We start from the raw sequence: 27,655 nt of genomic DNA, 5'->3' as shown, positions 1-27,655 counted from the left end.
CTCCTACCACACTAACGGAATGAAACCTCCTTTACTTTCTTGCATCAATTAAAAGTAACAGTTTCACAATTGTGTATTATTAGTCCCACTAATCAAAGTATTTTTGGCTTTCACAAGATCCATTGAATTTCAGCTTCTTTTTAATGTTTATATGTTCACCAAAAATACTTTAAACACTTTTGTATATACTCTTTAGGTTTTGCTTCCTATGTGAAATCTTTGAAAACTTAACAATCACAGTAGTTAATACTATTTTATGTCCTATTGTTAGTCTAAGCAAGCTGAACTATTACATAAGCTTTCTTTAAGTTTTAAATTAGTTTCATATATATGTGAAAAAGGTTTCTTACTAGACTTTTTCTGTATTTGAAGATTAGAACTTATTACATTAAAATCGATTTAATTTTACTGTCACTTCAGTACACTAGTGTCAAATGTCCTAAATTTCAGAAAACATTTCCGTCATCCTAACAGTGCACTTGATAAGATAAAAGCATTCACAGAAACTGCTAGCCTGTAAAGCTGAAGGAAGACATACTACATGAATGACATACTTTAGTAATTGCCTTGGTTTTATGATGCCATATGAGTCATCTTATATGAATATTTGCTGTGATAACAATTAAATCGAAACTATCTGGCTGCTATACCACTGGGTTCCTCTACAGATATGCTGACATGTCAGGGGTTGAGTGTCTAATCATTGTATCTCCTCAAACACATAACCTCTAGAGTTACCTTTTTTTTTTTTAATCAATATGAAATATTGACATGAAAAATTTCCCTAGATTTCTGCTGTCAGTTTTACTTTCATGTTTTGCAGTAATGACAGTTACATTGCTAATTAATATTTTAAAGGTTTGTTAAGTGAGTGGACATATGGATAGATAAAATGCATGAAGAATTGAAGCCACAGATTACACTAACATCATGAAACATGGCACTTTATTAATTGCACTGGATTTCATTAAGGTATTGGCTTCAATTAAGAGAATGGGCCATTGGACAATGAAAGCTTGCATAAACTTAAACCCTGATATTGAAACAATAGTACTGTGCATAAGGCCAAGGCCTTTAATGCATGAAAAACAACTAATTTCAGGAAAAAAAAAATTACATTATAAAAATTCTAGGTGTAAGAAAAACTATTTTGTATTTTTTTTTTGTATTAATTAAAACTAGACAAATGACATACCATTTCAAAAACTTAACAGTTTTATTTAAATTGAATTGCCTTACATCCAGGCAGAAACACAAACACATAACACTGCAAAATATCAAAATAATAGCACAGAAGTCTAAAAAAAAATAAATTTATCCTTATCCAGAACAGACAGCAGTTGTACACATAGCTAATGCTCTGCCTTTTATTGTAAAGATCATTTGTAACATCCTATCTTTGTGCTGCTTATATCTGGGTCAGTCTTTGAGAAAAAAAGATCAAAACGGTAATCTATTGTATATAGCAGGCCATGGTTCTTTTAGAGTTAGGCAAGTTCACTTTAATTCTATCCTTACATCACCAATACTGCTTCTGCGAGAAATATCCCTCCCGCCCAACTAATTCCTTTTCAGTTGTTTTCATTGTTACTTGTTCCCCACAGATTTCTGTTGATTTGGGGATGATGGTCTAGGAAAAGGGACTTCATCATCATAGGCACCAATGAGTGGGGGGAAAAAGTATAAAGCAAATGTGTTTTAAAATTGATTGACTTAGGATGTCTTACTTTCCATTTTCCAATTAACTAGCATATATGCACTCTTATTATCAAAAATGTTTATAATATTAGACATGGTCAGTAGATACTAAAATGGGAATACCCAAATAGGGGTTATGCTAAAATTAGTAATTAAGCTGTTGTATGAAAGTATTTAACAGGTGTACATTCTTAGCCGAAATCATCCAGTGAAGAATTCTTTCAAGCTAAATAGAACTCATCTGCTTTGGTCTAGTGTTATTTCAATTCCTCTTCTTAGATCACAACTGCCAGACATCTATTTCTGATCTAGCACCCAGAAGTTTCTCTTCTTTCACAGATATATAATGAGATTAAATACGATACAGCCTAGCTAACTGATTTCAAGCCAATGTTCATCTGTTAGGGCTATCCAAATATCAGACATTAAGATTATTCTACTACTGCTAATATTTTAAAAATAAATTGATCCTATGCACATATACAAATATTTGAAACTGAACTGGATAATTTTATATCATTGTATGTAAAGCAAAAATATGGCTGTGTGAAATTCAGCCGCACATAAAATTCACTGAAGAATAGAAAGAAGAAAACTTTCCTTAAGAAGACATAATGATAGCTGATATTACTAGTTGGCAGCAGAAAAGCTTTCTCAATGTATGTTCACTGAGCAAGTACAACTGAACAAGCAAGCATGTAAAAATATTTGTCAACAGAGTTGAAAGAAACTTCATGAGTAGAAAGAATTGTTTATAGGGAATAAAGTCAGGACAGAAGTCTCAAAAAAATTCAATGACTATGTATACCTTCTTAAGACATCTTAAAGGGTGTTATAAGTTGAGCAGACTGTTCCTGATTTTCCAAAGTAACTAATCTATGAAAGTCTTGACTAAAGGGATTTACATTGCTAATCAAGAAATTTAGGATTGCTGTTTCATTCACTTTTTCAAAGTGACTGCTTTCTTTCTGGAAGAAGATTTCTACTGCGTAGCTTTAAATTTATAATGACTGGAGCAGGTTTTTTTCAATGAAATGATGGCAAGAAAGGGAAAATTTGCATATTTAAAATGAAGAAAAAAGTGTAAGCAAGATATGAACTGATGAGAAAAATTTATTTGATAAATCTTGCATCTTGAGACATGATTGAAATATAAAAAAAAATAAAATTTAGAAAACATGAGGTGAGGCACCTGCCACAAACTTACAACAATACTTACAGCAGTTATTCAATCATTTTCATATATTTAAAATGATTACAAACATAGCTTTTTACAGACCTATACAAAACTCAACAAGATAACCGTGTGTAAGATCAACCATATAAACTGGAAGTTGAACTCAATACCCTGCATTCTATATTTACAGCAATAGACCTTTGTATTTTTACTAATTGTTACAGAATGCAGAATTGCAGTATTCACTAAATCACTAACATCAGTTACCACAGATATGCCTGCATAAAGAAACTCATGACACATTGTAACTTAGAAGTCAGCCACAGCGTGATTTCCCCTTAGGGAAGCCATGCTGGCTGTCACCAACCACCTCCTTGTTTTTCATGTGCCTTAGCATGCCTTCCAGGAGAATCTGCTTCAAGATTTTGCCAGGCACGGAGGTGAGACTGACTTGTCTCTAGTTCCCTGGGTCATCCATTTTCCCCTTCTTGAAAATGGGGGTTATATTTCCCTTTTTCCAGCCATTGGGAACTTCACCGGACTGCCATGATTTTTCAAATATGATGGCCAGTGGCTTAGCAACTTCATTTGCCAGCTCCTTCAGGACCTGCAGATGGATTTCATCAGGTCTCATGAACTTGTGCACATTCAGGTTCTTAAGATGATCTCAAACCTGATCCTCTCCTAATTGGGCCTAAGGTCTTCATTCTCACAGTCCCTGCATCTGCCTTCCAAGACTTGAGCAGTGTGGTCAAAGCACATGCTGGTGAAGACTAAGGCAAAGAAGTCACTGAGAACCTCACCCTTCCCCAAGTCCAGGGCAGACAGAAACAGGTGTTTTTTCCAGAGTATAAAGGTCTCACATGGGTATTCTCTTGCTTTCCTTGTTTCTATTCATTCCACTTCCTAAAGCCTGTCGATCAGGATCGGTGCCAACTTTCTACAAGCAGATCCGTAGCAATAATTGCTGTGACTATACTGCAGTTAAGTCTGATAAACACTGGTGTACATCATTTATACAGTGCCAGCTGGAAGATGACAGATTTCTCTTACCATGCAGCTAGTGCCCAGAATACGTAGTCCTTCCTTCCAATTGTCTAGAAATGAGAGACATCCCACAGCACATTTTAAACATTGTAGCCATGCCACTCCATTTGTCAAATTTCTACGCCCTCAGAGATAGTTGTTCCAGATGACATATTATTTCTAAAGAGTTCTTTCTCCTTTCTCCTATTTGCATTGTATCTATTGCTAGCATCAGAAACCAAAAATGTAGCACCTTGAATTCATCATCTCTGGTTTTGTTTGTTTGTGTGGTTTTCAAGTTTGAAAACCTCCAGCAGTTCCAAGAGTCTAATAAAAAACACTTCTCTCAATTATCTCTACATCAACCTCTGTGTATCAATGGGCATGGAAACATTTTGATGTAAATATTTCACTTTTGATTTTATATAGCATTGACTGCTTGACATTAAATCAATCAGCTTCTAAAAAGCATAAAAAGGAGTAACTGCCCTAGGCACTTCCCACAGAAATTTTATATTAATTCTCCCATCCTTACGCAGTGCTCATGCTACAAAGATGCTACATGTCTGTACTTCTATAATGCACAGTATGATCAACAATAATAGTGAAAATAGTGGGCTGAGTAAACAGACAACCCTCTGCTTAAGTGTCCTGTGTAGTCTCTCTTCCCAGATAGCAAAGGAACAAAGGAAACAGCAGTGATAGTAGAATGTACATGGATGCTCTGCTTTACTGGACCTTCTTCATCTTTGCTTAAAACCTGCAGTCTTCTATGCTGCAGTCATATACCTTCTCAGGAGGTAGTAGAAGCTAAGTTTCTTTCAACCCTTACAGTCTTGGCAGAACTGTATCAAGGAATAATAATTAAAAATAATTTAAAAAACGAGAGCATGGAATTGTTGCTGATCTGTCCACTAGAAGGAGGCACCTTATTTCCTCCTTCCAGAACAGTTTATACGCTTGCATATGATGCCAGAATCGTTGTTCTAGAGACATGAAAAAAGCCTGTTATCTTCCACTTGCAAGACCAAAAAACCATTAGGTGGATTTAATGAGAAATGGATGGACAATAAAAGGAAAACTATTCCATCTCTGGTATCTGCAGACTTTGGGAAGATCCTGCACTTTACAATTTTTCATTGCCTATTGCACAATAATTATTTTAAATTGAATAATCAAAGCACTGCTCCACTCATAGGGTTCTCAGAACAGATTTTTTTTATGTTTTTTTTTAAATTGCTCCAAAATAAATAGCATTGATTCCACTTGTCTGGAAGGAGACTTGAAATTCAGCATTTACATGTAGGTGAATCTGTCCCAGAATGCAGCTGCTTCCTTTGTATACAGAAAATCAAAAGTAGTTTCTGTTTATCTCATTCAGTTTCGGTCCAAACTATCATGAATACTCAGTTTAGGATGCAAAAGTTTGGCCTGGAACTTTCCCTGATTTACTTTGGGAAAAAAAAAAAAAAAAAAAAAGCCCAATACTTTGTCTGTACTAAGGCCTTGAAATGTTATCATTTAGAGCTGCCTTTTCTGAAGACTTCATTTATATTCACAGTTCTTAAGAGACTCAAGTGCTACAGATTGGTCATAGCATAAGAAAGAAACAAAAAAAGAGTGAAACCTGTCATGCCTGAACTACCGCATGCTCCCAAACCAAGAAGTTTGGCTCTAAAAATACGGATACTTTGGCAAAAATGCTGCTCTTTTGCGCTGCACATATGATTTGCAGCAGTTAAACTGGACTTTGTGAAACAAACAAACGAATATTAATATAGGTAGATACCTCAACTCCTGGGAATGTCCTGAACGTCCATTAGTGTTGCAATACTTTACTTTTTTAAAACAGGATAGGACCCTAAGGTTGTCTGAGGTAGCATCGAGTTATTTGAGTAAGAAATAGGAGCAGAATCAGATGTGCCTCAAATGAAACTGATTAAATAATCAAAAGGGCAAGCAAAGAAACATCACATTTTACAATCAGTTAGTTCTGACATTCAACTTCTTCAACTGTTATGGCCCTTGGCAGAGAGATGAGGGCTGTTGCTTCTTCTCTACGAACCCCAAAATGAGAACTTTGGTTGGTTTGGAACAGTATCTTGCAGAACACATGCGTGCACATTTCAAGATCAGAGAGTCTTGTGAACACATTTCAAGAAACTCTGAAGACAAAAAGTTCTACTTTCACCTGAGTTTTCACATTTGTTTTTGCTCTCCCCACCTCCTCCCCTTTCCTCTTCCCATCTCCCTTTAATTTAAAAAACTTTTAACACAGTGTGGAAGTATCATTTTATGTTCATTTTCAGCAATGTGGAAGTTGTGCATAAAAAAGTGTTTCTATCAGTTAATAAAGGGAAAACCTTATCTTAAGAGAATTAAGAACAGGTCCATAGTGGTGTTAAAACACAAACCTATCAGTTTTCCCACTTCCGTTGGCTAGACTGTGAAGAAGTTTTAAAAGGTAACAGAAGGAACAATCATGGAAGATAACAATCAAGGTAACAGAAGGAACAATCAAAGAAGTTTTAAAAGGTAACAGAAGGAACAATCATGGCATTGGAGATAAGAACTCTAAATATTACAGAGGTTTGCTAACACCAGGCTAGATCTAGGAGAGAAATAAACACCTTATTTGTTATATATGTACGTACTGTTCTTAGCTCTCTGCAACAGTAACACCAGGACAGTTTGTACTGATTAAAATAGCTACTGAAAGCATGAAAAAAAAAATATTTGTGGGTTGGTTTTTGTTTGTTTTTAATAAAAAAAAAACAACATTAGAGAAAAATGAAAGAATTCTCTTTGTCACCATAGATTTGCTGGTATAGAAGGAATAAAAAATAATTTAAATCATACTTTTTACAGATTTTCATCTGAATTCGGTAAAGCTGACTAATCATCTGCAATCCCTATAAACAGGCACTCAGCAGTTAATGCTACAAAATCAAGTAATGCCATGTACTATCACAGTACAAGACTAATCACCAGTTACAAAAGCAGAACTGAATCTGAAGAGTGTGATATTTCATGAAGTGTCTCCAAAGTCAGTTTCCATTCATCTCCAGGTGACAGAATGAAACATTCAGGTCATTTTATTACTAGGATTTACTCCTTCCAGTACTATCTAGACAATACACTTTGGCAGTACATTCATACCCTCACCTCTGAAGGATAGTTGAAAAAAATGGACTTTTTCTTTTACAGTCTTAAAAAACTTCTTGCCAAAGTAAGGATACAATTCAGGTGATGTCTATTTGAAATGGAAGAAACCTTCACCTTTTCTATGTATTATACTGGGGGGGAGTGAGGGGGGAGAAAGGAGGGCAGGAAATCCTGTAGGAGGGCTTAACCTCCTCTAAAGAACATTTATGCAACTTTTGAAGGTCGCTGTTAACTGGGCAAATTTCTGTGTAAATGCTGATCACACAAAGCTAAGCTACCCAGGGCAGAACTAAAATGTAAATCAAGTGCATTCATAAAGCATTGGGGTCTGATCAACAGTTGATGCAATAAACTGTTTCTCGTGTCAGTTCTGTTTCACTTATTTCTTTTTCCTTCATTCGCAACTGTTATACTCCGCATACTCACATTACCACATACTTGCCTTTTCTGATTAAAAAATCATAAACACAATACTCATACATTATGTGAAAAAGTCTGTATTTAACAAAATCAGGACTATGATAATGCCCATTTGAAAAGAAAATGTATTTAACTTTCCTGGAGAGAAACTTCTCTTTTAAAACTACATTGCGCTTTCAGCATTACAAAGTGAATTTGTTATGTTTAGAAAGGACTTACCACGTAAAACAGTGAGTCTTGTGGACACACTAATTTCACCAACGCTATTGGCAGCCACACATTCATAAATAGCTTCATCTCGTGGCGTGCGCAGTGGTTGTATTCTGAGAACTGATCCAGATCCATCATCGAATTCTATTACCTATAGAAGGAAACAAAAGCTGTCACAGATGTTGTTACAAATGCCTATCCCTTAGTTAATCTGTTCATGAACATCCCTGTTTGTGTTCACACCTGCTGGTATTCATGTCTTCAAAGACAGGTTCATTTTTCAAATACATGTACTAGGACAAATTCCACACAGATGGAAAAAAAAAACAACACAAAAACAAACCAACCCAAGAAACCATCTAACAAGAGCTGTAAGAAATGATTCTGTAACTTAATGCTCTTTTATCCTGAAGTTCACCAATAACCTCCTTCCATTCTCTTTGCTTAAGTAATCTACCTCCAAATGCCAGTTACATTCATTTTAATTGCTGTAGGCTATATTCCCACTCCACTCACAGAGTTCAGTTTACTTACTCATTTAGCTCCAAACTGAGTAAGAGTCATCAGCTTCTGAACAAGATAGTTTAGATATGCATTTAACCCGAATAACATAAAGAAAATGTATCCAACAATATGCTAGAAAACATGTGATCAGTTGAGGCTAAATAATAAGGCTAAACTTTAAAATTGCAATATTTATGCAAAAAAAATACTGATTTTCATATGAGAAATAATTAATTTAATGCTTTTATTTCCTTCCTGCTCTGCAGTCAGAATCACATCAGCTATTGCTGAGTACTGCAGCACTCCAGGCACTGGAAAAGCCTTCCTAATAATTCAGTACTATCTATCTACTTTAAAAATATATATGCATTTGTCAATAATATATATTAGTACCACCATCAGGAAATGCACTTCTCAAGAAAGGACAGTCTTTTTTTTTCTTTAAATTTTTTTGTATATAAAAAAATCTTATTTGACCATAATCTATATATACATACCCACAAAAAAATTACATATATGCCTATTTGCACGTGTTTGTGTATGTATGTCTAACTTATACACAAGCAACCTACTAGATCTTCTAAGAGAGAATATAGTGGAGGGTTAGGAACTACGGTCGTATGTTCATTATCTTCCCATTTTCATTGTAGGAATTGCTCAGTTTCTTCTTAGCAATGGGAGAGGTCTAAGCGAGAATAAGACAAAACACTGGCTTTTTTTCTGATAACATAGTCTACTAGCTGTATTATTTTTCCTTGTTAAGTAAAGCCATTATCCTTATTAAATGTAAACACCATAAAATCTCCATCTGATCTTAGCAAAAATGAAAGAATAGAATTCTTGTTAAACTGACATTAATGAGGGAAAGAAAAATTTCATAATCTTAAAGCAGACAAACTAATGATTTGTAGAGAAAAATGAAAGCATGGGTTCCAGATAATCACAATCATTACTTAAAAGTAAGTACTGGTTATGTTAAATTCAGAATACCAAATAAAATCTTAGCTGGATGGACAACAAAAAAACAGTTGCAGAAGACTGGATTGGGTAAATATTGCAGAGATTAAGTTTCAAGTATGGTGTGCCCAAAATGTGTATCCTAAAATGCATTTACTTTTCCTGTGATGAGTTATCTCCTTTCCTGCACATCACAGACAGTCAATTCCTCCCACTACTCCATCTCATGAATGAGATTTTATTTTTCTTCTAAAGCATGGATTTTTTAATAAAATCAGGCTCATACCACAGGGTAGAATGGTACAGTTTTTTAAATATGTTTTTTTCTTTCTCTGATTCTTGTAAAGTTCATCTGAGAAAGACTTCTTAGTAACTTAAAGTAGATTTTCCTAATTCATAATATTTTAATTGGTTTGAAGTAAGAGGAGAAAAATAATCTTCTTGTATCATGTTCATTCATACTTGCAATGGAAATAAAATATGAAAGAATAATAGTGAAGTGCCACAAGGTCTTAACTGCAGCCTTTAATTTCAAAAACAATCTACAGCTCTCACCACTATTCTCACTCATTTGCGAGAATTAGCCTGTGAGTAAGAACATTCCACATTTAATGATAATAATCTTCAAATGTATAAATGGGTTACTGTCAAAAGAGAGGGAATAAATTATTTGTTCCGCCACTGCTAGATAGCCAACTGCTATGTCCTTCAAGTTCCAGAAAAAAAGTTCAGGTTCCACATGAAAAAAAAAAAAACAAAACAACAAAAAAAACAAAACTCTTGGCAAGGTTCATGAAACACTGTAGGAGGCTGTCCAAGTTTATTAGGGGGAAGGGAGATAAACCCCAGCATCCCTGGGAAAGCATATGGATTAGATGGCCCACTGAAGTCCTTTGCATCTGTATTTACGGGGCTTCTGTGAAGATACATGGCCAGGTAAAACATTTTCATAGCTTTTATTGCTAAGTAACCAAACTCAGAGAAATATACAAACTACTAATGCGAAAGAAGAGGAAAAGAAGCCATATTAATTAATTCTTGTAGTGTTGCAGCTGACAGTCTTAGATGTTTCTTGTTTCCCAGATGTTCCATGTGCCATTTCTATTGTTCTGCTCTTATTCAGAGGTTCTAGAGCATGAATTAATGACCTTAGTTTGGACAGGAAGGAAAGCCGCTTGAAATATTGATGTACTCTACACACTTTGTAACTACTCTGCTCAGTGTTTATAGTAAAAATTATAAAATAGTGGGCAAGTGTATTCTATTTCTTTGAATTACATTCCATCTGCTATACAGCTTGTTACACAATTCACTAAAGGCACTTTTAAAACATTTTACATTATTTTTTTAGGGTTCCATTCAAACATTTTTCCATGGAACTAAAACTGGTTAATTTTTTGCTTATTCTCCTTAAAACCAGGTACATGGGTACATAGAAAACAATATGTGAAGCAAATAAACCATAATACACTGCAAAATAAACCTGACCCAATATAGTAAATATGTTCATGCTTGATCCTTCACTGTTTAGAACTCAACCTGAGTGAAAATTTTGTGACCAGGAGGGGATAAATTGTGTAGCACCTACGATAAAATTTCTAGATTAATTCCTCTAGCCAATTACAGCTCTGCGCATGCTCTGCAAAGTGCAAACAGTTCATGGCACTAGGAGATCCCATGAAAATTCATGCTTCTATTTCTTACATTGTAATAAACATACAGGAAAAGACTTATTGGTTAATGAACAAATTCCAACACCTCTAAGTATTTTTTGAACAAAAATAGAATGACAGAAATTTAGTTCATACAAGCAATGCAATTATTTTCTGCTGATGTGAATCTAACTTGAAAGCCAGGGCAAATAATTTTCTCAAATACCAGTAAAAACACAGAATACATCTTAGATAATTTGCTCCTAAAATGCATGTCACAATTGTTTTATATACAGATTAGTGATCTTCCAAATAGTTGTTTTCTTAATGCAGAATTCTGTTAATTAACATTGAAGGTAGTAAACAGAAAGAGGGAAACTTATATACTTGGCAGTGTTGGTTGATGAGAAACTGAACATGAGCCGGCTTCAGTGCATGCTTGCAGCCCAGAAAGTCAACCGTATCCTGGGCTGCATCAAAAGAAGCGTGACCAGCAGGTTGAAGGAGGTGATCCTGCCCCTCTGTTCTGCTCTCATGAGACCTCATTTGGGAGTATTGTGTGCAGTTCTGGTGTCCTCAACATAAAAAGGAGATGGAACAGTTGGAAAAAGTCCAGAGGAGGGCCACAAGGATGATCAGGGGACTGAAGCACCTCCTGTATGAAGACAGGCTGAGAAAGTAGGGGCTGTTCAGCCTGGAGAAGGCTGAGTGGAGACCTCATAGCAGCCTTCCAGTATCTGAAGGGGGCCTATAAGGGTGCTAGGGAGGGACTCTTCATTAGGGACTGAAATGGTAGGACAAGGGGTAATGTGGTCAAACTTAAACAGGGGAAGTTTAGTTCAGATATAAGGAAGGAAGAAGTTCTTTACTGTGAGGGTGGTGAGGCACTGGAATGGGTTGCCCAAAGAAGTTGTGAATGCTCCATCCCTGGCGCTGTTCAAGGCCAGGTTGGACAGACCCTTGGCTGACTAGTATAAGATGTCCCTGCCTTAAGGATCTTAAGGTCCTTTCCAACCCTAACTATTCTATGATTCTATGATTATACAGTTCTATACTCTTAGTGCCAGCTTTGGTATCCGTTCTACAAGCCTTCTCCCAGTTTCTGAGATTTTTCTTAACATTAAAAGTTAATTCATTCCTGCCACTAAAAGTAAGAATAGTATTTGTTGTCGTATTTCCCCAAATAACCAGTATCCTTTGAACAGATTACCACCATTAATTGAAGGTTGTGGAGAGAAACAGTTTCCTCTAAAGATTTTTCCTAGATTATTATTAAGAAAAGTATCAAATGCAAGCACATTTTACATTTCCTTTTCAGCAGCAGGAAGTACAACATTCCTTTCATCTCTTTCTGCAACAGCGGTAAGCAACTGTGGCAGCGGGAGCAGTAGAAGCCTAGGTCTGTTTGATACACACTGCCACAAAAGGAGGTGGCTTGCCCTCTGGAGACAGCAATTACTACGCAAGCAATTTCCCCTCCCATCTCCTTCACGGAAAAGCTCAACAGAAACACGTCAAGGCTCCCTTGTTAGATCATGCTAGTTTAGAAACAGCAGTAGCAGTTTTCTTTCTAGCAGTGCTATGCATAAACAGTTTACAAATTCAAAACTTCAAAAGACTGCTCTTACTAAATCATCCCCTATAGTCATGTCTATTTTGCTTAATTACTGATAATAAAGAACACATATTGGGATTAAAAGTGAGGTTTGAATTAATGTTTTTCAGAGGAACAGAACAATGGACCTAATACCTCAAATCTCTGATTGCTGACTTTCTTTCCCTTCTTGTTCCAGACAATTTTAGGTCTTGGATCTCCTGTGGCTTGACAGATGAACGAGGCAACTCCTCCAGAAACCCCTGTCTGGTCAACGGGAGTTCTTGTAAACTTTGGTGGTGCTGAAACAAATAAAATAACACATAGTAAGCATAAAAAGTAAGCCATGTCAGAATATCAAAATGAAAAAAAGAAGGAAATATATTGTTTCTCCAGTGACAGTATTCACCTGCATGAGAAAGCATTAGAAGAATACCTAAAAGCTCAGGAAAGTACTTACACATTTTACTAGTGAAATGTATATTAAAACAGAAATCTGATAGCATCAGAATAGCAAGATCACAAATTATATTTTTTGACCATTATAAATGAAAACCAAAATTTGTCTTCTGTTGCAAAATGAGCTCATCAATCAGCTGGAATAAAATCATGTTTTGTTACTTGATGTTATGATCACAGGATGTCACAAAAAAAGGATTCCCACCTTTAAGCCATTAAAATGAGTGACATTTAGGAGAAAGTGTTTATAAGTTCACAGCGGTGGAGGGAAATTACTATGTATTAAGAGTCCATGTCTAAAGGACTGTAACAGAAGAGAGAATTATGCTTGGACACAGTTTCATGTATTGCTCTTGTTCACTCCCAAATTATTCCACTCTGTCAGAAAGACTCAGATCCAACTACTGGAACAACAGGAGAGGAGAAAGAAATGGAGAAATAATTTTAAAAGTAGGAAAAGGCATTTTAATTATTACCTAACCTTTTATTTCCTTATATTTTCCTTCCACAACTAAAATTAATTTATCAGCCTTGTGGTGAAACAAAGCCTTTGAAAAACCACAAAGACAAGACAGGACTTCTACAGATTTAATATAAAAATAGATGAGATTATGTCTAACCACAGTACAGAAATGTTGAAGAGTTGCTGTAAATATTTACATCATTCTCTTTCTTAGATGAGAAATTTTAGAGATCCAATACACTTCAAGATACTGATTTGAATGCTGTGAAGAGAATACATTCTCAGTTTTAACTCATTATATGTAGCTGCTCTATAGCAGATGTTGCAATGATTTTTTTGCTCTCATCTTCTACTTTCAACCATCAGCTCCTTTCTGTTCTCAATTTCTTTGCTCTTATTCACTTTCCTCTCTTAGTTCTGACCGTTATGTACTCATACCGTACTAGCTTTAATTTCTAAGTTGCTGCACTTCACTTCGGATGTCTGTTGTGGTTTAAACTCTAGCCAGACAGCTTGTTCACTCACTCACAGTGAGTGGTAACGGGCTGAGAGCAATCAAGGCCCTCCATCCCCTCCAGGGCTCTCCCCTTCCCCGCTCCCAGAGGAACGGGGAGGAGGATTGAAAGAGTGTTGAGACAAGAACAGTCCAGCAACCAATGTACAACACAAATCACCACCGCTACTACCAACGACAACAATGATAAGAGAAAATAACAAGGGAAGATAATACAATACCACCGGCCAAGAAACGAGTCCCACCCGGAAGCCCGTGTCCTTCCGGGTAACTCCCACTTACCCCCCACCCCGGGCATGACGTGCTGTGGTATGGAATACCTCCCTGGCTAGCCCGGGTCAGGCGCCCCATCTCTGCTTCCTCCCGGCTTCCCCTCCTCCCTGGCAGAGCATGAGCCTCACAACGTCCTTGGTCAGGGTAAACATCCCTTAGCAACAACCAAAAACATCGGTATCACCAGCACTGTTCCCAGGCTGGAAGTCAAAACACAGCACTGCACCAGCTACCACGAAGGAGAAACATGACTGCTACTGCTGAACCCAGGACATTATCCACCCCTTATTCCATACCATTCATGTCATGCTCAGATCCCACATGTTCAATACACCATCACTCGACCACATATATACATCCATATACACACAGACCAAGAGAAAGAGATCATTTTCTTAGTGCGTGGACCAATCCCTATAATGCTGCCGAGTCCATTCGGTCCATGATGTCAGGTTCCATCTCTTGTAACAATCTTTCAGGGCAGGAAAGGCTGTGTGAAGTATTGGATCGTTGCCTGCTGATGCTGGTCGTTCCTTTACTGCGGAAATCATCCGGTTCTATCAAAGTTCATTCTCCATTGGGACGATGGTTGGAGGGAAGTCAGGGCCAGTCGCTGGTGACCTGGAGACATCTAGTTGATGGGCTATAAAAATATTACATAGCAGGAAACAGCATACAATTAAGTTCATTGGCTGTTTTCCCCTAAAATGAAATCCCCTTGAGGTATACATCGGACTTCCCCATCTTCCCGCATTACCCACCAAGTATATCCAGGTCCCTAAGCAAAAGCAATCCCATGAGTGGGTTTGCCTTTACCTGAAGCAGGAATAACCCAGACTGTCTTCCCCAGCAAATTCTTCATATGCACCACGGGATCTTTGTCCCCCTCTACAATATGTAAAAGTTCTGACTGGGCTGGGCCGGCCCTGTTGGCAGAACCTCTGGTGTTGACCAACCAGGTGGCCTTTGGTAAGTGTGTATCCCAATGCTTGAAAGTTCCCCCACCCATTGCTCTCAGTGTAGTTTTTAACAGCCCATTCTACTGTTTGATTTTCCCAGAGGCTGGTGCATGGTAGGGGATGTGATATACCCACTCAATGCCATGCACTTTGGCCCAAATATCTATAAGGTTATTTCGGAAATGAGTCCCATTGTCTGACTCAATTCTCTCTGGGGTGCCGTGTCGCCACAAAATCTGTTTCTCAAGGCCCAGGACAGTGTTCTGGGCAGTGGCATGGGGCACAGCGTATGTTTTCAGCCACCCGGTGATTGCTTCCACCATGGTAAGAACATGGCGCTTGCCTTGGCGGGCTGTCGGCAGTGTGATATAGTCAATCTGCCAGGCCTCCCCATATTTATACTTCAACCATCGTCCTCCATACCAAAGAGGCTTTAACCACTTGGCTTGTTTAATTGCAGCACATGTTTCACACTCATGAATAACCTGGGCAAAAGTGTCCACTGTTAAGTCCACCCCTCGATCACGGGCCCATCTATATGTTGCATCTCTGCCCTGATGGCCTGAAGTGTCATGGGCCCACCGGGCCAAAAATAATTCACCTTTATGTTGCCAATCTAAGTCCATCTGAGCCACTTCAATCTTAGCCGCTTTATCCACTTGTTGGTTGTTCTGGTGTTCCTCAGTGGCCCGACTCTTGGGTACATGGGCATCTACATGACGTACCTTCACCACCAGGTTCTGCACCCAGGCAGCAATATCTTTCCATAGTGCAGCAGCCCGGATGGGTTTACCTCTGCATTGCCAGTTGCTCTGCTTCCATTGCTTCAACCACCCCCACAGGGCGTTTGCCACCATCCATGAGTCAGTATAGAGATAAAGTACTGGCCACTTTTCTTGTTCAGCAATGTCCAAGGCAAGCTGGATGGCTTTCACCTCGGCAAACTGACTCGATTCACCCTCTCCTTCAGCAGTTTCTGCAACTTGTTGTCGAGGACTCCATACAGCTGCCTTCCATCTCCGATGCTTTCCCACAATACGGCAAGAGCCATCAGTAAACAAGGCATATTGCTTTTCACTTTCTGACAGTTTATTATATGGTGGGGCCTCTTCAGCATGCATCGCCTCCTCCTTTGGTGACGTTCCAAAATCTTTGCCCTCTGGCCAGTTCACGATGACTTCTAGAATGCCTGGACGACTGAGATTTCCTATTCGAGTTCGTTGTGTAATTAGTGCAGCCCATTTACTCCATGTAGCATCAGTTGCATGATGTGTAGAGGAGACCCTGCCTTTGAACATCCAGCCCAGCACGGGCAACCGGGGTGCCAGGAGGAGCTGTGCTTCAGTGCCAATCACTTCCGAAGCAGCTCGAACCCCTTCATAGGCTGCCAGTATCTCTTTCTCAGTTGGGGTATAGCTGGCCTCAGATCCTTTGTATCCCCGACTCCAAAAGCCGAGGGGTCGACCTCGAGTCTCCCCTGGAGCTTTCTGCCAGAGGCTCCAGGTAGCACTGTTCTCCCCAGCTGCAGTGTACAGTACATTTTTTACATCTGGCTCGGTCCAGACTGGTCCAAGGGCTACTGCATGAACTATCTCACATTTAATTTGCTCAAAGGCTTGTTGTTACTCAAGGCCCCATTTAAAATCATTCTTCTTCCAGGTCACATGATAGAGAGGGCTTACAATTGAACTGTAATTTGGGATGTGAATTCTCCATAACCCCACAGCGCCCAAGAAAGCTTGCGTTTCTTTCTTATTAGTTGGTGGAGATATTCCTGTTATCTTGTTGATCACATCTGTGGGGATCTGCCTACGTCCATCTTGCCATTTTATTCCCAAAAATTGAATCTCCTGTGCAGGTCCCTTGACCTTACCCTGTTTTATGGCAAAACCAGCTTTCATCAGGATTTGGATTATTTTCCTCCCTTTCTCAAAGACTTCTTCCGCTGTATCACCCCGCCTCACACAATAATGTCATCAATGTACTGCAGGTGTTCTGGAGCTTGCCCCTGTTCCAGTGCAGTCTGGATCAGTCCATGGCAAATGGTAGGGCTATGTTTCCACTCCTGGGGCAGTCGGTTCCAAGTGAACTGGACATCCCTCCAAGTAAAAGCAAACTGTGGCCTGACTCTGCTGCCAAAGGAATTGAGAAAAATGCATTGGCAATATCAATCGTGGCATACCACTTGGCTGCCTTTGACTCTAGTTCATACTGAAGTTCTAGCATGTCCGGTACGGCAGCACTCAATGGTGGTGTGACTTTGTTCAGGCCACGATAGTCTACTGTTAGTCTCCATTCTCCATTGGACTTTCACACTGGCCATATGGGGCTATTAAAGTGTGAGTGGGTCCTCCTGATCACTCCCTGACTCTCCAGTCTACTGATCAGCTGATGGATGGAAATCAGGGAGTCTCGGTTGGTACGATATTGCCACCGGTGCACTGTTGTGGTCGCAATTGGCACCTGTTGTTCTTCGACTTTCAGTAACCCCACAGCAGAGGGATCCTCTGAAAGACCAGGCAACGTGGACAGCTGCTCAATTTCCTCAGTCTCCAAAGCAGCAATACCAAAAGCCCACCGCTACCCTTTTGGGTCTTTGAAGTACCCTCTCTTGAGGTAGTCTATGCCGAGGATGCATGGAGCCTCTGGACCAGTCACAATAGGGTGCTTTTGCCATTCCCTCCTAGTCAGGCTGATTTCAGCCTCCAGCACAGTCAACTCTTGGGATCCTCCTGTCACTCCAGAAATATAGATGGGTTCCACCCCTTGACAGCTTGATGGCATCAGGGTACACTGGGCGCCGGTATCTACTAGAGCCTTATACTTCTGTGGGACTGATGTGCCAGGCCATCTGATCCACACAGTCCAGTAAATCCGATTGTCCCCTACCTCCACCTGACTGAAGGCAGGGCCCCTCTAATGGTCATCCCAGCATTGGACACTTAAGTCGTGGTAAAAGGGATTATTCTTCGTTATCACAGGAGCTGGAGTAAAATCAGCTCTTCCATTCCATCTGGGAAACTGCTCACCGGAGACTGAAGCCGTAGCTCTCATGGGACGATCAGTCTTGGCCCTTGCTCCCCTCTTCAATTCGCTCACCCGTTCCTCCAAAGGTGAAGTGGGTTTTCCATCCCACTTTGTCATGTCTTCTCCGTGATCCCGCAGGTAAAACCATAGGGTAGCCCATGGCGTATACCTCCTGTATCTCCTCTCTCGAACAATAGGACACCTTTTGTTAATAGCTGAGACATGTGTTGTTACATGTGAGGAGCTGGATAAATCAGATAGATCGTCCCTCAGTTGTTTGAGGTCCTGGGACAGTTTTTCCACAGCTGAGATGATGGAAGGGGTGAGATTGCTTTCGAACTCTCGGAGTTTGTGAACCATTTCATCCACTGTTAGTGGTACTATGTCATTCCAGGTTACTGTTGCCAATGAATGGGCATATGATGACAGTGCATTCCATGTAAGTTTTCGCCACATGGGTCATGTACATTCAACTTCATCTGGATCTATAGGTGTAACCCCATTATTCAGCTTGATGTGATAGATCGTCTCTACGATGGCTGATTCCCTCAGAGACTGGATGCCTTTGTCTATAGTAGTCCACCTGGCCGAACGACTCGTAACGTCGTCCTTGTATGGAAACCTTTCTTTCACAGCTGCCAAGAGCCGCCTCCAAAGACTGAGGGACTTTTTCTCTCTTGCAATTGCTTTGTCAATGGGAATTCTCTAGCAAGTGATCCCAGCTGCTTGGCTTCTGTACCTTCTACTTCGTGACCATCGGCCCCATTGTCCCAGCATCGGAGTAACCAGGTGATGATGTGCTCCCCTGGTTGACGGGTAAAATCTTTTCGCATATTCCGTAGCTCGGTTGAGGTCCCAGGTCGAGAAATTACCTCTTCTTCTTCTTCTTCGTCATGTGATGATGATTCCTGATCAGATTCTGGACCGGTGGTGAACTCATGGTTTCTTCATCTCGCTTCACCCTTCTTGCCTCCTTTTTGCTTGTTCTCTTGCGTACAGGGGCAGCCGATATTGGTACGAATTGTTCCTCTGGTTTGGCTGCAGTGATTATCACTGTGGTTTGAGTAGTGACTGCACTTGATGCTGGGGGTGGTGCAGCTGCTGTGCTTGGAGCTGGGGTAACCGTGCTGTCTGTTGCAGTTGAAGTTTGAGCAGCTGCTGTACTTGCCGCTGGGGTAGCTGTGCTGTTCATTGCAGCCAAAGTTTGAGTAGCGACTGTCGCTTTGCCCTCAGATCCACCGACATTCTTTTCCTTTTGAAGGTGCTGGATAGTGTTGAACAAGGCCCTGTAAGCATAGGCCAAGCCCCAGCACGTTGCCATGATTTGTCCATCTCTGGTATGGCCAGAATGACCACACACCTCATTTAAGTGTTTTACTAATTCTTCTGGATTTTGCAGTTGTTAGGTAGTGAAATTCCAAAGTACTGGAGGGGCCCACTGACCTAGATACTTGCCCATACTATCCCACACACCCTGCCACTCATGGCTGTCCAGCCTCAGGGAAAATCTCTTGGTCCTCCTTCTTGGTCGTTTAACCCCAGCCAAGACCCAAACCTGATTCTGCTTAACTCTTGAAATCAGTCGTGGGGAAAACACACACTGTATGCGTGTCAGCTTGGTGATCCCCGTCACAATTAGCAAACAAGTCTCAACAGCATTAAAATGCCATTCAAAAAATTCAAAACTCTCAAATGTAAATGGTCTGGGGGAGGACTGGGAGGGTAAAAGGATGTCTCCTTCACAGGTTGAGCACCTGAGGAGAAAAAAGATGTGTAATTGCTAAGCACCTCCATCATATACCTCCCAAAGTATAAAGGTGGTGACCACACTGGGAACATAAGCCAGATCAGTTTCATCATCAATGATTCTATTGTATTACAAGTCATTACCATAAAGTACAATGAGACAAAAACCTTAGCCCAAGCCCCACACTTGAAAAACACTAATACAGCAAATACCGGATGGAAGTAAGATACGATATACTGAAACTGTGAGATCAAGAGGAACAACCTTGAGAGCCAATAAATCAGCATTGTGACTAGTGACTATTAATCCGGTCAGATCTGTCGTTATCTCAACCCCTCGTGCCCCACATTGGGTGCCAAAAGAACTGTCATGCTTTAAACCCTAGCCAGACAGCTTGTTCACTCACTCACAGTGAGTGGTAACGGGCTGAGAGCAGTCAAGGCCCTCCACCCCCGCCCCCGGGCTCTCCCGTTCCCTGCTCCTGGAGGAACGGGGAGGAGGATCGAAAGAGTGCAGCTCCACGGGTTGAGGCAAGAACAGTCCATCAACCAATGTACAACACAAATCACCACCGCTACTACCAACGACAACAATGATAAGAGAAAATAACAAGGGAAGAGAATACGATACCACCGGCCAAGAAACGAGCTCCACCCGGAAGCCCGTGTCCTTCCGGGTAACTCCCAGTTACCCCCCACCCCGGGCATGACGTGCTGTGGTATGGAATACCTCTTTGGCTAGCCTGGGTCAGGCGCCCCGTCTCTGCTTCCTCCCGGCTTCCCCTCCACCCTGGCAGAGCATGAGCTTCACAAAGTCCTTGGTCAGCGTAAACATCACTTAGCAACAACCGAAAACATCGGTATCACCAGCACTGTTCCCAGGCTGGAAGTCAAAACACAGCACTGCACCAGCTAACACAAAGTAGAAACATGACTGCTACTGCTGAGCTCAGGACAATGTCTAACCCCGTATTCTGCTGAACTGGGCTTTCCACAGGCAACATTTCTTATCAGCATGGTTATTGAAATGTCAGAAACCTAGCAGACTACAAGCATACATGCATGTAACCCTGGAAGAAATCATGAAGTAATTTAAAATGCTGAGAAAATATAATGGGGCAATTATTATAAAACAAAATCAGTATCTTGTGGTTATGTTGCTATATTAAATATGAGAGTATGCAGATTGTCCTAAGTTTACAAAATGAAATGAGTCTTTTTTACCCTATCCCTAATGTGTAACATACCGCTAAGAAAGATAGTTTTCAAAAAATGCAGTAAAAATAATGTTCTGGAAAATCTGCATGATTTTTGTTATTAGAGGTATTGGAAAACATTGCTGTTTATCAACTTTTCAGAATGCTCAAGTGTCCCTCCCTTAACCATCTGCTCTGCCTATTTTGCCTAATGAACATCTACCTGAACCCAAATGCAACAGAGAATCTGAGCACTACAAAAGAGCGTGCCACTGCTGCCATGCAGAACTTAAGAAAGATGTTCTCTGAAAGCAAAAAACTGCTGAAACCACAGTAAACAAAACACGCTTAGAGCAAATAAACTAAAAATCCCTTCCCAAGTTACAGACTTTAAGCCTGGACCAAGGAAAAGACAGAAATGTATGCTGATGAAAAGCATCTGGGTTTCACCAAAACTGCTAGCTCTGAATTCTTTTCTATGCATGTATTAACTCAGCACTTCAATATGTAAAGAGACAGGACTGAACATAATATGCTGACATTCTGTGGCACAAGTTGTGACTGTGTGCCATCAAGTGAAAAATGATGTGCAGCCATTCTCTTTTTATTCCTTTTGACATTTTGTGAATTCAGTGTTAAACTAGTGAAAGAAAAACACTGCGTGGGCAAGTCCATCAGCGCAGATTAACTATGTGTAGTATATCACAGGCTGCTTTTAAACTCTAAATTTATGCCTCCCTCATACATTTGGTGACTGCCCAACTGGTAAGCTCAATGTCACTGAAGTAACATACTTCCTTAAAGACAGGTCTGTGTTGGAAAATTTGTCAATTTTGCCATGCATTACTATGGTCAAGGAGGGAAAGTGACTCAATTTAAAAGCCATGCTGTGCATACATTCTTGCGATACTTCACTTAACTATCTTTGACCAGGAGAACTGCAGGTTTTTAAAGAGCAAGCAAAACAAAAGCACGAATAAATGATAAGCAAAGATCATGCTGAACTATGTTAAATTAGCTCTGGAAAATAAATAACATAAATAATTTAAAAAAATAAAATAAAAATTTCCCATTGCCACTGAACACAAAAGAAACTAACAAAATTCCCTTCATCTCTAACACTCTGAAGACTGAAAAGCTGTTTATCCAATAATGCAAATAGAAATATATATGAAACTAAAAACTTTCTCCAAAACTGCTGTTAAGGTAAAACCAGTTTTCTGACCACTTCTTCATCTTGGATTGGGCCAAACCTGGTACAGAACTATAAACGCCATGACTCCTCATGAAAATTGCTTAGTAGCTTCTGCAGAGCTCTATGTACATAGTAGAGTTGCAGAAATAGGACTGAATACCTAATATGGCTTTGGTAACTAGCTGAAGAAGAACAGTATTTTTGCAGTACTATGTGAATCTATGCTGGTCCAACAATAAAATTGTTATTTATTAACTAAATATTTCCTTCAAAGTATCAGAAGCAAAAGCGAAGCAGAATTGTTACATAATGATGGAATTCACTATCTGTAGACATATCTCAGGAAAAACAAGGTTTTAAGTCTGTATGTAAAGACCACATTATGATACCTGTGATGATGTGTTTCACTCAAACCATAACTTGGCTGAAAAAACCCAAAGGTATGTGGCTGGTCAAATTTTCCTCTGGCATAACTGATTCCTGTAAAGAAACATTGCCACACCTCTTCTCCAGTACCTCAACTTGAAAGTAATACAGTTATCATTAGATATCATATGATATCAGAGAATGTATAATTTTACCCAAAACAGGAAACCTACAGTAGTCCTGTACACTTCAGACATTTTAATGCATACAGTGTCTGTTTTCAGCAGTTCATCTTTAAATTCAGAAAATTAAATTTAGTTTGGCAAGCAAGTTAAATTCTCCATTTCAGGCTTAGCAGCTCTAGCAGAAGAACAATAAGGCTGCGTGTTTAGTAAGTGTTGTGAGGATGAACTCACTTATGGTCAAGAAATGCTGAGACTATGGTGACAGTAACTAGCCAGCCATGGAAAAGTATAGGTATTAGGCAGTCCATCTTTTCATTATTCAGTCAACATGTTCATCTCATTACATACAAAGTGACCATCATTGGTGTAAGGGTATTTGAAATTATAACCCAGCAGAACCAAAATTGAGAAGTAGCATTTGTTGCCTTTATCTTTATAAATGTTGTTAATTAAGGTTTGACACGAATTATCTCCACAATTAATGTTGTCAGTTTCTTGACATTGATTCTGACCTAAGCTGCTAGGCAGTCTGATAGCAAACACAATTACACTGCACACGTAGTTGTGCTTATTAACATGAGGGCAATTTTGATTGAGAACTGACCACTACTTTCAACCTCCCTTAACAACAGCAGTGCAGAATCCAACAAAAACTCTCTTTAGCACACTTCATTAAGCACAGCAACAATCTATATGGGAACCTTCCAGTGCAATTAAATCTGCCAAAAAAAAAAATCAGAAGTAATAGGTTGCGAACTATGATACCACAGCCCTTCAGCACTTCTGAAACTACCTGGTCACATTTCAATAAAGCTGTAATCGGAATAGAGAAGTGTAGTTAAAATAACAAAAGTAAAATTCAGTTAAAACAGCATCTCATATTTCTGAACTCTCTTGTCAGTGTCATCAAAACTGCAGCAATTTTGGCTACAAAATACAAACAATAGAAATTTTGTTTGCTTCAGCTTCTTTATCTACCAGTGCCTACTCAGATATTTGTGCTAATATTGAATGTTGATACCTTGTCAAGGAAAAAAATTACAGCAGAAGATTTCAGTAACTTGGACTTACGGAGACAAGCTTTGCCATCCAAGGGCTGAGGGTTCCCACCTTCTGGTGCTTGTTATGAACTTCTTGCTGGGACTTCCTGAGAAGCTCAAGTGACAGCTACTGAACTACTGCAAACTACACTCTAATTGATGAAGGAAAATGGAATTTATTGCTAGTTCACCTTAAACATAATTTGTTGGTTTAAGGAGTTTAAAGCCACAGAATGTAGGCTGCTGCTTCAACGAGCTGTCAAGCTCTTGCCCAAGGGGTACAGGAACTTCTAAATACAGATAGTTTACCACTATCGAGAAAGAAGCTGGCTTTTCTTGCACATTGAGGATCCATAAAATATATTTATAACATGGCACTGAAATAATTCACTTGGATTAGAACATTTGCACAAGCATAACTCATCTCTTTTTCACTTCTACATTTTTAAGTTCAAGTATAATTTTGAAGTAGCGAATGGAATTCACTAATTCACATTTCATCATGTTACAGAATTATCTGTTTGAGTTCTGCTGTTCCATACTCTGCTGTGCTTTGAGAACATGTAATACTTTTCCTCTGCACTCAAAACATCTGACAACATGCTTTTTCTAAAATCAGGAGTTCAGCCCTTTTCTTTCCACAGCTACCGAGAGCTATTCTTATGTAGAGATATTTTTATGGACATACTCCTCTAATTAAGCAATGAACATGAGTGCAAGACTTCACCTTCTTTAAAGGTAAAGGGAAAGCTAATGGGATGTCCGCAGCAAGTTCAGCATGCCTACCTACTACAGACATGATATACAGAAAATGCAGACCTTAACGGATTTCTGTTTCTAGACTCTCTATTTGGGGTGTGTGGAAGTTCTTAAAATACTGTAATTCAATTTGTGTTTATTTTTATCAGATTCTTGAAAGACAAAATTTTTTATGAAATCAGGAGAAAAATTAAAAAAAATCATATCCCATCATATCCTTTGTCAGTATGCATAGCAAGGGTGAATAAAGTAACAAAGACATGTTATGGTGCTTCCTTTGAAATGCCCCATTTAATTGCAAATTAACATACACTGTTTCAGGAGACTGCTGAAAAATTACAGTAACTTTTTCATTGTAAAAACTTGGTTTGTAGCGATAAAAGCTGGAAGATGATACAGTCACAACTGTTCCCATGGAACCTTTTCATCCACCAAAAATGCAGGTTGAGCACAGAGTGAACAATGTAGTCTGGCAGGTGCCCTTACATTTTGAGATAGTGCACACACACCATTGCAAGAATCATTGCCTCTTAGTGTAGAGCCCCTACATATTAGTGGTTTAGAGATGGGTACGTGACTGGACTCATTCTGTATTATATATTCTAAAGTCATTCTTCACATGCCAAATTATACACTCAGAAAATTTCTACATGGGCTGGGTGAAAACAAACCAATAACAACAAACCACCACCACAAAAACAAACAAAAAAACCCCACACCCCAAATAAACAACACTCCCCCTCCCCAAAAAAAGAAAAAAAGCTACCCCACCACTTTTTATGGACTCCACATCACACTTTGCAATACTTAATGTGTCCTACTGACTTAATGAGAACTGCTATATATTCTAAGTAAACAGGCCATAAACTGGTTCACATGCAGTAATAGTGAAGGCTTCTGTACTAGTAAAAACACACGAATAGCCAAATGGCTCATGTAATTTCAGCCTGATACTGTATGGATACGTTAAAACTTGCATGAGTTGTTATTCTTTTCACAGTTCCTCTAGGAGCTAATATACTAAAAAAGCTATTATATACAGGCATAATATTTAAGATAAAACCTTTTGGGGCTCATTTATTTATTAAAAAGAATTTTCAAAGCACACTCATTTACAGAATTCATTGACAATTTACTCATTAATCATAACTTGTGACATCAGTTAGACTGATCACTGTTGTAAGTAATTGTTTTGCCTTAATTCTAACTTGCATATACCATGGACCTGCAAATTGCCTCTGTAAGACAGTTAATTAGCTTTTTCTTTCAGTAAGGAACAGAAATGATTTGTATTCATGAAATCTGCATAAAGAAATCCCAAAGTTGCCAACTGGTATGTTCATAAAGGCTCTTGTCTGTCAGTCACAAGCTAGTGAAATTTTCCTGCTTCTCACTGTAAACATCTTAAAACTCTATCATCCCCACATCTTTCAGCAGGAAGAATACCAACAACACGATCTTCAAACACCAGCACACTCAGAGCAATTTAATAGTTTTATTATCCTGTGAATGAAAACTACCGGGTTTTCACCTCTAAACGATCAAATGCATTCCAGCTATGCCCACTAATTCCAGCTGATGACCTTGATACATTTGGTTCACAAAAATTATATTCAGGTACAAGCACAGATTTCCCAAGATCCTGGGGGAAGGAAACTAAGCTATTTCACTTTAGAGGTGGCACAACATCCTCTTAAAAACCTAGCCCCTACCCCAGTGCTCATAAAATCTTTATAACACAATTAAAAAGTTTGTTTCCCAACCTCTTTTTGCTACTTGTATTCATCTAAAAACAAAAGTACCCAGAAGAAATAATTGGCAAAAAAGTCTGGTTTGGGGGGAATGTTGTAGTGTTTTTTTCCCAATTTAGCAGTCATCTCCAGTTCCTCAGCCTTCATTGAGCTAGTGCATAACCCACCCTACAAGTTTAATAAGTGGCTCTAAGGAAGATTATCACTTCTTGATCTCTCAAGGAAAATACTGGAAGTCAAGTCTACCTTTATGGCTTTGAATTTTCTGTCATGCAGTGTCTGTTTACTATTCTTCTCTGAAATATGTAATCAGATGACATACTTAAAAGAAAGGCCTTACAGGTAGAATAGGTAGGTTACATTTTCCGAAAGGTCTAATGTTTAAACAGCACATTCCTAATTTGTACCTCTAGGCTGTGCAAAACTTGGTACCAGCTCATTTCATTGTGGATTATCTATGCATTTTTAGAGACAGACATTATCTGAGCCCCAGGGACATGGGAGGAATACAAACCAACACAGACAGCAGTAGACATTTATTTGCCAGCTAACATCACACACGCCCTTCCCTTCCATCCCCCCCCCCCCCCCCCCGCCCCCAGTTTCTCACACTCATTTAGAGTTTATAATAACTGGGTGAAAGAAAAAGGCTTCCACAAATATGAAGAAGTTGTGTGAAAAACCTGTGAGAAAATCTTTTCTTTTATACTATAGCCCAATATGTTTATAGCATAAGTAGGACAAAGCTGAAGAATATTGCTGTGTTTTTTCTACTAAAACTATTGCAGGCAACCCAATAATAGTTTAACTTGGGTTTGTGAAAAATTATTAAGACACTTACAGTAAAACTCAGACCACCCACTGATTACTATCTTGGCAAAACACTATTGTGCGGAGCCTAACAGAAATTGAGGGCTGACAGGTCATTGGAGCCAGCCTCCTCCAATCACCCAAGCCAGACCTACTCCAACGCCCACCTTTTGCCTTCAGCTCCCAAGCTGATTGCACAGCTTTGCTTGCCAGTGCTACACATCAGCCTTCACCACAAACTGTAACCTTCTTTTAAATATCACTACAGAGAATTAAACAGTTTTATACATTTGCTTCTCATCTCCCCTTATTTACTCCAGTGTTACTTCAGTTGTTTGGTACATAAGAATTCCAGTTTATTCTAGTTTAAGGAAAGAGAATCAGGATGCCTGGTTCTAGCACTTTATTAACCTAAGCACTGAAAGATGTAGGTATAGCATTAAGTACTTATTATGCAGTAAATACACTGGAGGACGCAAATTCTCTTTTTTCACTTCGTATAGGAATTC

The 27,655-nt window shown here is 39.3% G+C and overlaps 1 protein-coding gene across 7 annotated transcripts in view; it reads right to left on the bottom strand.

Moving 5' to 3' along the window:
* PTPRD (protein tyrosine phosphatase receptor type D) overlaps positions 1-27,655 on the bottom strand; it is a 1,311,464-nt gene that overhangs the window by 212,018 nt on the left and 1,071,791 nt on the right. For all 7 annotated transcript variants that reach the window (XM_062609059.1, XM_062609064.1, XM_062609063.1 and 4 more), the window contains 2 exons: positions 12,560-12,705; positions 7,706-7,847 (listed from right to left, as the gene is read on the bottom strand). In XM_062609059.1, the coding sequence (XP_062465043.1) occupies positions 7,706-7,847; positions 12,560-12,705 (288 nt within the window). The remainder of the gene's footprint in view (positions 1-7,705; positions 7,848-12,559; positions 12,706-27,655) is intronic.

This window comes from Pezoporus occidentalis, unplaced genomic scaffold (genome assembly GCF_034315485.1).
Source record: "Pezoporus occidentalis ecotype Australia unplaced genomic scaffold, CSIRO_AGI_Poc_V1 ctg133, whole genome shotgun sequence".
NCBI lineage: Eukaryota > Metazoa > Chordata > Aves > Psittaciformes > Psittacidae > Pezoporus > Pezoporus occidentalis.
This window is presented reverse-complemented; position numbering and strand designations above follow the sequence as displayed.